Source organism: Falco peregrinus, chromosome 5 (assembly GCF_023634155.1).
Source record: "Falco peregrinus isolate bFalPer1 chromosome 5, bFalPer1.pri, whole genome shotgun sequence".
Classification (NCBI taxonomy): Eukaryota; Metazoa; Chordata; class Aves; order Falconiformes; family Falconidae; genus Falco; species Falco peregrinus.
The window spans coordinates 89,464,683-89,477,494 of record NC_073725.1 but is presented as its reverse complement, the minus strand read 5'-3'; the positions used below and the strand labels follow the sequence as shown (position 1 = coordinate 89,477,494).

At 56.4% G+C, this 12,812-nt stretch overlaps 1 protein-coding gene across 1 annotated transcript in view; it reads right to left on the bottom strand.

Annotated features, from left to right (window-relative positions):
- The window catches only part of CACNG3 (calcium voltage-gated channel auxiliary subunit gamma 3), a 32,767-nt gene extending 19,955 nt beyond the window's left edge, over positions 1-12,812 (bottom strand). The window contains exon 1 of the mRNA XM_005229037.3: positions 12,481-12,812. Coding sequence (XP_005229094.1) covers positions 12,481-12,691 — 211 coding nt within the window. The 5' untranslated portion in view covers positions 12,692-12,812. The remainder of the gene's footprint in view (positions 1-12,480) is intronic.

Genomic DNA, 12,812 nt, shown 5'->3' with positions numbered 1-12,812 from the left:
CACACTGCACATCCCTGCAGGGAAAGTGGTGCCCCACAACAGCCCTTTTAATGGGTCAGTCCCAGCTGCAGCCCAGCATCTCCAGCCTGGTTAACACTCAGCACACACCAGCCTCGCTCTTGATGATGCACCAGCAGTTTTGGCTAAAGGAGCTGATGAAAGCTGCAGTGAGGGCAAGGCAGTGGGGCTGGGGTCTGCACAGTCTGGGGCCAGGCGCTGTGTATGTTGGGTTACCAGTATTTGCTGCGTTATCACTTCCCATCACTCGCCTGCTCCCACCTCCATCAGCTCCCTCAGGGCACTTTGCTTTCTGCTGGATCTGTGTTTGTTATCTGCCCTCGCCGCTCAGTGTGTGGCCCCCAGCCTCATTCACCTTCCCAGCTGCCAGGAAGGAACTATTGCCCCTCCACGGGCTCCCCGTTTGGCTCTGGCAGCGCCCAAGTGTCTCAGAGGCTCCTCTGGCTCCTGCACTGAGCCGGGGCAGGTGATGTTATCCCCAATTTACAGATGGGGAGTGAAGGACTGGAGAGATGCAGATCGCAAGTGTCTGCTCATTTTTGGGTGCTCAGCTGGAGCTGTGCACAGCCTGGGATTTCACAGCCCTCGGCACAGCCCTGGAAATAGGCTCTGCGCGGGAGGTGACAGTGCTGCCGCCCAGCTGGCCGAAAGCACTGCCAGAGCTTGTGCTGTGAGCGGGGCTGATCACAACAAAACCCAGACCCCGAGGAACAGAGCTCCTGGATGCCGATGGGATGTTCTGCTTCTATTTTCTGGAAGACTTCTCATCCTGGGGGGAGATATATCCAAATGAACAATACAAATAATTTCTAAACATGTGAACTTGTGGATCCTGAGCAGCCCTTCAGACACAAGGGCTGCTTCCAAGATCGTGCAGCGAGCATCCCAGGCATGACACCCAGCACACACACCGAGCTGCTGCCGCTTCACACGTGCTGCGCTTGTGCTGACCCGCAGGTGATGGAGCGCAGCTCACACGTACCCAGTGCTGGGCTGGTGCTGGGGGCCATTGCACTGCAGCAGCCCCGTGCACCCCGCGCCACTCGCTCCCCAGGCCGAGCGCTCATTGCCTGCAGACGGGCTGTGCCGCGGGAGTGCGGCTCACGGGCGGAGGCGCTGACATGTCTGTCTCTCACCTCAGCCGTGAGCGAGCTAGGACGAACAGGAAAGCCATACGGCACACGTCTATAGGCATGCACAGAATCTCAGCCAAGGGGGTGCCTCTGCCCTGAGGGGATGAGCTGGTGGTCCCTGCTGGGAGTGGGGGCCTGCCCTCCTCCGGCTGCCGGCCAAGGCTGGAGGGCTGCAGCAGCTCCCGGGCCTCCTGCAGCAGCAGTGGGCATCAGGGCTGGTTGCAGCAGTATGCAGAGTAGATATTATTTTAAAATATTATTATTATTTAAAATTATTTAAAATACTCACTCCACCTGCCCCTGGCCTCATGGCCACCCCTGCGCCCTTGCTGACAGCACTTGGGCTGCTCACTGACAGACACAGAAGACCCGGTTCCCACTTCTCCCCCAGCTACAAGGTCCCACAGCCCAGGCTGCTGCTTTCCTCCTTCCCACGAAAGGCACAATCACTCTTCTCATCCTTCAGCTTTTCATGTTGGATGGAAGGCCAAAGACTAATGCATAGAAACCACTTTCATCCCTGGCTAAAGCATGCTGAGGAACGACAAGAGAATCTCCTGGCACGGAGAGAAGGAGCCCCGGGGCTGCGAGAGGCTTCCCAACACCATCGGACGGCAGCCTGCTGCCAGGCCACCGGCTGGTGGGGGTGGGCAGCAGGTCCCCGTCCGGAGGGGACCCGGCTCTGCTGCCTCGCGGGGTCCCTGTTCCCCCAGCCCGCTCTGCGGCAGCGTCGCCGGTGAAGCCGCGCGGTGCAGCTGCTGCACCCTGATAAGGTTGCTCAGCTGAGCAAGGCTGTAAAGGCAAATGGAGGATTTGGCAAAGATGCTGTGCAGCCTGGCAGAAACGACTGCCTGGGCTGGCTGGTAAGGCAAAGCCAGAGCTGCCATGGGCTCAGGACAGCCGGGAAAGTCAGCGTGAGATCGCAGTCTGTCCCGTGAAGTGACAGTGACCTTTCCCAGCCAGGCAAGCAGCCCTGGGGTCAGGGTTGGGCAGGAGGCAGCCCAGAGGCAAGGCAGCCGGTGACTCTCGCAGCCCCTTGCAATTGCTCATGCGATGACGTCGTGTGATGCAATTGATAACGCTGATGCATCAAAGCACTCTGACAGCTGCAAAAAATAACTGTAAGTTGGTTTTTAACATCAAGCCAAGCATTGGACAGGCTGGTCCCAAGGGGTTTTTGCTCCCTTGTCAGGAGGGAGCCCAGTCTCTCCAGCTCTGGGGCCAGGGCAGTTCTGCAGGATGTCAGCGCCTCAATGCAGGTGCCAGCAGCATAAGCCAACGCTGATTTTAATAAGTTAAAATCAGGAGTAATTTAAAAGGGTAGTTGCTTGTTGGTAGCCTCTTTGGGGGTTGCTTCCCCCTCCCCTTGTGATTCCAGGCACGCACTGAGAGTAAAGGTATAATTAGGGGACAATTACCAAATCACCAGCAAAATTGGAAATGCAAGTGTTCAAGAGGCACAAACACAAATGTCACCCTCAAATGCTGCCTTTTGTCACTGCTTTCCACTGCCCGAGTCCCACGGGGTGTATGGCAATGCCCACACCCCCGCAGGCTCCCAGCTGCCCTCAGAAAGGCCGGGGGGGTCGCACATCCCCCCGCGTGCCCTGTGCCCACCCCCGGGCTCCTGTCCCAGCCCAATTCTCCTCCTTCAGTACAAACCGCCTGGCAAAAAGCAAATGCCCAAAGGCCCCAGTGAGGGTGGTGGGATGGCAAGGAGGTGCTGCTCCTGCTCCCCCGCCGGCCCTCTGCCTTCCCTCACCTGCCTTATCATTTCTTTATGACTCTGTTTGCACAATACAACAACACAGTTCCTAACAACCTGATGTGGGAACAGCTAAGCCATCCTCTGCAGCCTGACAGTGCCAGGTCTGTCTATAGATTGTGGTGTCAGGAGATAAGAAACAGGCAATATCTGAGGAAATCATCATGCAATATCACCCGTCCAGCAGTCACAGTCATTCCTCCTGCCTCTCCCCATGATGACTATGAAAAACCCTGGTATTTTCAAGCCTGTTGTCAAATGCAATCACTTCACTCAGCGTGCAAGTGATTTTTGCAAGGGTTAGGGAGGTGAGCAAAGCCCAGGTGTCCCACCACATGCCTCAAAAGGGAGCAAAATCCTGCTGTGAGAAGATCTTTCCGTGTCTTCTCCTTCGGGCAAGCAAGCAAGCCCTGGGGTGGCAGCAGCCCCGGTGCAGGGGGGGCATCAGCAAGAGCACAGCCAAAGCAATGGGGAAAGGTGGGATGGAGGACCGGATCGCAGCACTTGTAGCACTAACATCCTTGTAAACCCTTGGAACTGAGACGGTGGTTAGATGATGGCGAATCAGCCCTGCTGCTGAGGCTGCCTGCCACGGCGCGCAGTGAGGGTGGGAAACCCACCTCTGGGAGCCTGATTACAAACGATGTGCAAACAAATGCAAAACATCAAGTTGCCATAAAAGCGACTCAATTACAATCTGGCCCTTTTGCCGGCGCTGGCCCAGATGCAGAGCTGCTAAGGGCAACTGGACGGGTTTTCTGGTCCTGCTGAAGGCAGCTGGCTCTGCTCTGGCTGTGGAGTGTGAGCTAATACACATGTAGAAACCCCACCTTGTCCTCATGTTTCTCCAGAGACTGCAGAGTGAGCAGACCTTTGTTTCTGCCAGCTGCTCTGCATGCCTCCCTTCCTCGGACAAGCGAGGGACTAGACCAGTCAAGCGAAGCCATCGCTCAACAGCTTTACCATGGAAAGCCAGTGGCCAGGCAGAGGCATGCTGCTAGCCACGCAGCGTGCCCCTGGTCCAGGCAGGGATGGTGAGGACTTGACGCGTTTCTGCCTCCAACAGCATCACTCCAAATGACATGGGACACTTCAAAGCACAAAGCATACCCTAGCCTGAACTCTTCATTTTGAAGATACTGTTAAATACCTGCTGCAAGTAGATGGTTAAAAGATAATACAAATGTAAAAACAAGAAAATTTTGGAAAGCAGCCCCAAGTCCCCGGGGCCGACTCACTGGTCCATGACACAAGCAGTGTTTTACGCTGGGGGTTGTGTAACAGATCTGCTGTGCGATGATGCAGCCCGCTGCTCCTCCTCGGCACAGGCTGCGGAACCTGTCCTCCCCGGAGCCGCCGCAGAGCTGTCAGCACGCGCGAGCCAAGGGAGAAGACACCAGTTGTCACCCTGGCACTGACATTCTTTATCACAGCAGGTGTCTTCTTAATCAAAGACGTTATCTCGAGATGCCCGCTGCTGCGGTCCCCCTAAAGTGAGCCACAGCTCATTACAGCCCGCAGGGGTGGGATTGTGTAGAGCGAGCGGCAATGGATGCGTTCCCGGGGTGCCTCACCCCAGAGAAAAGCTATGGAAAACCTCAGGTGCTGAGCCTGAAGTGTCAGCCAAAGCAAACCCACCCATGGACCCTTAGGAAGGGATGTGAAACCCCCTCTTCAACCACTAACACAAAATGCAGTCAAACACCAGCTTACAAATGTAATTTAAAAAACTGAAGGGAGTTTTAGATGTCATAGCACAACTGCAGCCCTTACTGACGGGGGAGCAGGGCAGCGGGCGGGCAGGAGCCCTCCCCAGTTCCTCCAGTGTCACCAGCGCATGGAGAAAACCCTCGCCAAGGGCATGGCCCTGCTCGCCCCCCATCTCCCCATGGCGCTTCGGAGTGACTCAGTGAATGAGGTGGGCACCTTTTCCCTCCAATGTCTTTGACTAACTCACCCTCAGCACCTACCAGCGCTGATGTGCATTAATGACAGTGGATCCGTCGCATCTGCATCCTGCCAGTGCATGGTCATGAGTCAGCCAGAGACACTCAACAGCAAGGTGAGCCAGGGATTAACCTTCCCTGCCAAGCGGGACCCCGCGGGCAGCGGCTGAGCAACCCCCCTCCGTACTTACGGGTTAGTGCATTTATATAAGTTTAGGAGCAATTTTGATTTTCCTGAGAAAACAGGTTAATGTCTCTTTATGAAGTGCACATTGTGTTCATTAAAATTCCATGGTGAAATCCATGTGAAAAGTAACCACTGAGATGCGAGGAGCATTGAGCAAGTTTAATACCACGGCTCTCTCACCTCATCTCATCCCAAACAGCATGGGCAATTGAAGAGCATTGCAGGTGGCCACACCTGGACCTTTACCCTGAGCCACTGTGCCAAAGAGCCCCGCACGGTCCAGGCCGGCTGTGCTGGTGCACAGGGAAGGGTCTTCACCCCATGGCCCAGCCACAGCAGTGCTGTGTGCCTCTCCAGGACCCCTATAAAAGACAAACACTAAGGAATCCACCTGGCCTCAAATTACAAAAGGCAAAAGGGATGCAGAGAGAAGGGAAGTGATTTACCAAAGGCCATGCAGCGGAGCCAAGCATCTTTCCCTCTTCCCTGTCTGCTCTCAGCAAACGTCATCCGCTGGCACCTCCCGGCCAGCCTGTGCCAGCGCCCCACCTCCCTGTGGAGGATCCGGCCCGGTCCGAGGGGCATCCTCCCCCAAACCACAGCTACGCTCCCAGCTGCCAGCCCCAGCACTGGGGCTTGCAGTCTTCATTAGCCATCCCCAATTATTTACAGCCGTAATGGAGATAGTGACCTTGCATGGGAAAAAAACCCACCACTTGAGCCTCATTCAAATTCAGACTTCCACCCCTATTAAGCAGTAACAGCTCTTGAGATGACAGACTCTGCACCACGCCTATGCAGCAATAAAATGCCTGTTTCTGAGCTGTTCACAGCATACATTTTACTCATCACGTGCTGCTCACAGGCAATGTGGGAACCAGCTCTCTACTCCACCCCAGAAAATGGGATTTTTGTCCAGCTAAATACTGCAGCATCCCAGAAGGGTACACTCTGCACCTCCTGCCCAAAGTGGCAGTTTCTCAGAGCAGAGCGGGTGGCAGCGAGCTGAAGCACGGCTCCTCTGCCGGCACCTTCCGCAGAGCAGCGAGATGTGAAGGCACGGCTGCCTGGAGGCTCGCTGCCGGCTGGCAGCGGCCTAGGACCCCTCTCTGCCCAGAAGGATTTTTATGGCTTCTGGCATTTGGCCACGTGCCACAAGATGATGACGGGTCTGGAGCAGACTGAGCGTCAAGCTAGCCCGATTTCCCTCTCTATTGGAGAACAGTAATGAGGGTTTACTCAGTACATCCTCCACCAAGGCGAGGTTCAGGGATTTCCCAGGTCAGAGGTTATGCCTGGGGCATCGTGCGTGACACCTCGCAGAGCCCCATGCTCATGGCATTGGCTCCATCCCATTTTGACCCTGGTGGCACAGCTGACCATGGTGCCAGGCGCCTGGCCAGCCCCTCCTCAGTGCTGTCCTGGTGGAAAGGCTTGTTGGGGTGGAGGGGTCAGACCTCAGCGTGGTGATTTCACCAGCTGTTCTCAAATGGGGAACTGGTCCCTCTTCACCCTCGCTCACCGCTATCATCTTGGATGCCTCCATCGTCTACTTTCCACCGAAGTTAACTCGACAGCTCCTAGCTTTCATATAAAGCAGAGCACGTAACCCCTCCCCACTCACCTCCCCCAGCCTCCCATGCTGTTACAGATGGGTCCCGTCTCCCCCTCCATCACCTCCAGCCCATGCTTACAGCCCACATCATGCAGTCCCTCTCTGCACAGCCGTTACTCCTGGGCTCTCCTCGCCAGAGGTGGTGGGCATCCCTGGGACAGCACTGCGAGCGGTGGCATCAGCGGGGGGGGCTGTGCCAGGGCTGTCGGGGCAGCGGGCTGGAGCAGCCGCCTGCCAGGGAGGTCGGCGCAGCTGCACACGGAGAGCCTGGCAGCCATGGCACCAGCACCGCTGGCAGCACCGTGAAGCCGGACCAAGAGCACCGTGGAGAAGTGTTCAATTGCAAGATGGGTTGTTGATGAGAATCTATTACAGACACCAACCAGACAGAGGAACAGGATGAGCAGCTCCTTAAATACCTACCTATAATGAGTAGCGAGAAAAAGTGCTCTATCATGGATGATTGCAATCTCAGGGACATTTGCTTGGCGCTTTTAAAAATTAAAGATAATAACTTTCTAACAGAAACAATATTGCTGTCACCTTGGGGAAATTCTCTGCTTGGCCTCACTCAGAAGGACTGAGAGGAGCTGAAAGCAGGGGAAGAGCTGGTGGCTGTCCAGAGGCAGCTGCTTCCAGCCCAATTTAACGCCTTCGGTGCGAACCAGCTCAGCTCAGCAGAGCTAAAAGCAACCATGGACAAAAACAGCTGGGGGAAAAGCGTGAACGCAGAGGCACAACTGCTACTCGGGGGCAAGGGCAGAGCACTTCCCTGGCATCCCGATGAGCCTGCTGAAAGGGGAACTGAAGATTGCCATTAAAAAATAAAAAATTAGGGCTTTTGAGACTGGAAGTAGCAGTTAGGACACGCACGCGGCTGATAAAGAAGCTGATGGGATCAGTTAAAATAAACCTGCAACCCAAAGGTTTAAGCAAAACAAGGAGGAATTCTTTCATTAGAAGAAAGGAGCTTTACTGCTGATGTAAATCACTATCAGATCATGACGGTGCAACTGTCAGTCATGAAGCAGAAGTGACACACAATTATTTATTCATCAGATACTTCTGTTCTGTACTTGGAGACAAACAGGTTCCTGTATTCCGCCAGGAGTTAGGCAGGATGCTAAACAGCGGCTATGAAGTGTAAACATGAAACTGGTAGGACTAGAGAACTTTCCCCCAAGAGTGTTCAGAGAATAGGCTGAGGAGTTTTTTGAAGATATAAATGGATTTTAATAAACCTTGGCATTCTGTTGAATTTCTCAAAGATGGGAAAAGCTGGTTTAATGCCACGAGTGATGGCGATGGGCAGTGGTAGGAGCTGCCTCCCCAGCATTGCCTGTGGGTTAGCTGAGGTGGGCAGCGGCAAGGAGGAACCGGGGGATGAGATAAATGTCAAACAGCCTTGCGGAAAATAGATTTATCAAACTTCATAAATTTTTCTTGATATGGTTACAAATTCAGTTGATAAAGGAAGTCAGTAACATAATACATTTAGAGTTCCACAGGGTATTTGATTTAGCTCTCCTGAAAAAGTAAAAGACCAGTATTATGCAGAATCAACAGCGCTTTATTAAAGGGACCGGGAGGCAGATTGCAGAGATTGTACATTGTCATCCGATGGGATATTTCTTCAGAAGATCACCTGTTAACACAAGAGTGCTGAGCTATAACAATGTCTTTATCAAGAGTCTTAAAAAAAACATGAAATAATTGTGTGTAGAAGAGGCAAACGGCAGAAAAAAGACTGACTGCAATATTAATGAACGATGGAGGTAGGTCAGGCGAATTTGGGCAGCTTGGTACCACGGACTCGTTTGGCAACGGCCATTTTTATACAGCCAAGTCTAAGGTTTTGCAGTTAGGAATGAGGAGAGCAAGTTACAGTTTGGGTGTAGGAGATGATACCCTGACGCTCAGCAGCACAGAAGGGGCTTGGGGCGGTGGCGGAGCACCACGCGAAGAGGTTCCCTGCAGATGCTGCAGCTAAGGGGGCTGAAGCGACCCACAGCCGTACAACCAGACTAGTATGCAGAAAGAAGGGAAAACAGTTGCAAGACCAACTAGCAGCTATTATTTCTTATGTTCAAAGGAAGTTTGAGCAGCTCATTTCTTTTCCCAACGCAACAGCCAGCCTGGGGACATGGCACAGCCACCCTCAGCTGAAGTCTCCAGGGCAGACCATCTACCTACAATGCACCGGGAGCCCAGCAGGAGTTGCGGGTCAGGTGTAGAAATGGCTCAGCAAAGTCCCGTGGGCTGCAGGGGCCAGCTGACAACACCCACAATGTTGTTTGAAGCCAGAGCCCCCCCAAATGCCCAAACCGCAGGCAAAGCTCTGCAGGTTCGGCAGGGAAGGGTCACCGGCTTGGCAAAGGCTGCGCTGCTGCTGCGGCGGGGGTCACAGCGCTGGGGTGCTGGGACATGTCTGAGTGGGACAGCTCAGCTGAGGAGCAGCTCTGGGTCCCCATGTCCTCACAGAACCACAGGCAGATGTGTCCTCTGCCAACCGCCCTGCCTGCCCCCCAGCTGGACAGCCCGGAGGGACGGCAGGATGCTGTGCCTCCTCGGGGAGGGAGGCAGGCAGAGTAACGCTTGCCATCCTCCAGAAATGCCAGAGCAGTTTATTCTGATGAGTGAAACGAAGGAGGAAAGGAAAAGTACCACATCACCTTAAAATATGTTATTTCAAGCAGCCTTGGCCAACTCCTCCTGCTACTTCTGCCTGCTTCAGAGCCACATGATGCCATGGAGCCAGTCCCAATCTATACCACGCAGCGGGGAGGACAAGAAGGCTCCCTGCATTTAACGATGCTGAATTTAATTAACTTTGATGAAAACCAAAGTTCTTTTACTTTCCAAAAAACAACACAAGCCCAAGCAGCTATTTCTCAGCTTCAGCTTTCCCCCTGAAGTGCCGTGCATTTCCCTACCTTTTGCATTAACGAGGAAGTCACAGCAGAAAACAATGGGCGACAAAGAGCCACGCGGGACACGCACCAACAAACGCTGGTCACATTTGAGCGGGAAGTACAAGAAGACACCTACTAAGTATTCGCATATTGTAAAAGTGATAATTAGAATTCAAACGCCGCAATTTAAAACAGAGGCTATCCTAGCCCAGCAGTCTGGGAACGCCTGCCTGGGCTCCAGATATTGAGTCAACCACTAATTTGTGTTTTCCAGCGTGGGTGTCTCTACATAGGTCTGCGGTGGCTTCATTCAAGATTTATCCGCTCTCGCCTATGGGCTTTTGACGCTCACGTGGTGTGAGCGGCTCCCACGCAGGCGCTGCGCGTGAGTGACTGACATGGATTTAAAGAGCATCTGCGACGGAGCGTGCACCCAGCGCTCACGTCGGTCATTTTAATCATCTGCCACTCACACTCAGCCAGAGGAGCGACTGGAGTTCGCCACTTCATTCCTCTGTCGTTGCACACATTTAAACACCCGTTAAGGGCAGAAAGTTCAAGGCTGAGGTACTTCCCGAGGGGCAGAGAGCGCTCCTCAGTGCTAAAAGCATCTTCTGCACCACAGGAGAACTGGCTCTTTCGACTGACCACGTTCACCCCTGGCGCAGGATGATGAAGTGCAACCTTTGTCCGTTTTTCAAGCCAGATATGAGTGTACAGAAATTAAGAGACGCAATGAGGCCCTGCCAGCAGGAATGAGACAGGACCTGCTGCATGTAACAGTATGGGGTGTGGGGGCTCGGCACCCAGTACACACACACCCCCCCCCCGGCACAGGGTACGCTGGCAGAGAGAGTGGCCGGGGGCTGCGGCAGCGATCCTGGGCTGCGGGGGAAACCTCAGCCCCCACTGCAGCACTGTCCTTCCTCCACCCGCAACATGCGTGAGCTCTGCACAGCTTGGATGAGGGAAATTTTCCCTTCCCAGCATCGCATCAGTTAACAGCCCACAAGACACCAGCACATTTCTCCAGCAAAATTCAGGAGGGCAATGAGCAGCCCCACCGCGTCCCCCCAGCACTGTCACAGCACCAGGTGCTCACCCTCAGCACTGGCTGGGACCCTCCCCACCAGCCACCGAGGGGGTGCTGCATGCCCCCCCACTGCCCCCATTGCCCACCCACGCTCTCATGCACACGCAAAGGGTGACAGAGCCGGTGCCCAGCGCCAGGCCTCGACTGTGCCACAGGCACGGCCAAGCACCACCAGCACGGCACTGTGCCGAGCCGTCCCGGCAGCTGTTGGAGCACTGGCCCAGGGGTAGAACATGCAGCGGGGAGCGATGAGCCCCATGGCGGGCACGTGCCCTACTGCCGCCAGCCCCGCGCCTGGGCTCTGGCGAGGGACTGTGATTCAGCTCTGAGCTCTGGTGTGGCACTGTTAAGCCCTTTCCTGAGTGTACCGTGCCCAGGAGACCGGGGCCTCACCAGCTCCTTCCAAAGCAGTGATTTATCGCAGTGAGGGAAACATAAAACACTAGCTGAAAAAAAAAAATACAGCCAGCAAACCCAAGAATTTTGGAAATTACTCATGCCTCCAGCGATCCCATCTTTCACAGCCCTGGCTGCTGCCTCCTTGGCTCCCTCAGCCCAAGAGGGGAGACAGATTATCTCAAATTATTTATTATGGAATTAGAGCATGATCCAAACCCTCCTTGAATCAATAAGAAAGCTCCGACTGACTCCACTGGGTTTAGGACCGAGCACCAGGAACAGACAGGGTATTTCTGCATCCATGGCTGTGACTCACCGAGAACTTTCCAATGTGGAGGGAGCAGCTCGGCCGCTGTGGCTTGCTTGCCCCCACCGTCAGAGGCATCGTTCCTGAGCTGGGGGAGCCCAATGCCCCCGAGGCCCCGCGGGACAATAGGGCAGGTGGTCCCCCCACCCCCCAGTACACAGGACACCAACTGCTGCCGCTAATTTTAAAAGTTAAGGCCCAGCGTGATTCCACCAGCCATTTTTTGCTGCGCAGGTACCAGCACCTGGCTCCGTTCGAGCTCACGCTTTCAGCACAGCCTGTTGTTGCTCATCTGAATCTCAGCCAGCAGCTGTGGGTGAGGATCGCCCCCCGAGTGGCCAGCGCTGCCGGGGGGCAGCGGCTGCCGGGTCCCCCCGCCGGGCACTGATGCAGGCGTGAAGCCGCGGGGCGAAGCGCCGAGGCCGGGCAGGAGGAACATGCCCGTGGGGCAACCGTGGGGTGCAGGCCCCGGGGGAGGGGGAGACCAGCTGCGGTGGGGCAGCAGCAGCAGCAGCAGCAGCAGCACACCTTGCCCCGCTCTGCTGCTCAGGGGAAGGGCTGGCAGTGGCCGTGGGGCTCGGAGCGAAAAACACCGGGTGCGACGGGTCCCCCCGCGGCAGGGACACGGTGCGTGCAGAGACCCGGAGAGGGGCAGAGGCTGAGGGGCTTCGCTCGCCAAGCGCTCCGCGTTCCCACAGCCCCCGGGGCCGGGAGAGGGACCTGTGGCCTCTCAGCCCCGAGCTCCCCGGGCGCCGGCACAGGCACCGCGCCGCCGGGAGGCTGCCCGGGGGGGGGTGCCCGGGGGCGGGAGGGATGCCCGGGGGGGAGGATGCCCACCGACAGCGCTGGTGCCCGCGCTCCGGGGGTCCCCAGCACCCCGCGGCCCAGCTCTACCCGGACCCCGCATCCGGCAGGCACGTTTCGCGGTGCCCGGGGAGGGGGGGGGGGGGCGGCGGGGCAGACCGGCCGGGAGGGACGCTCCGCTCCAACGCGGGGCCCGGGTCTCCGGCTCCGGGGTGGGGGGGCCGGGAAGCCCCTGCCCTCCCCCGAACTTTCGGGCAGGGCCCCCCACGGGGCCGGGGAGGGGAGGGGGGGCGGCCGGTACCTTCCAGGCAGCACGTCCTCCAGAGCCCCGAGTGGGTCATCACCTCCTCGTTCTTGCGGCTCGTGTCGTTGTCGCTCGTGGACTTAGTCCTGCACACGCCGCGCGAGTAGAGCCAGTAGTCGGTGCCCACGGCGATGGTCATCAGGCTGAAGGCTGCGAAGGCTCCCACCGTGGTGATGAGCATCTGGACGCCTCTGTCACACATCCTCATGCTGCTTCATCCTACGGCGGCGGCTCGCAGGGGAAGGGCCGGCGCCGCCGCCCGCCGCCGCGCTCCGCGCTCGGCGCCTCATGCCCCCGCGGCCCGCGGCGAGCCGGGCCCCCGCGGCGGC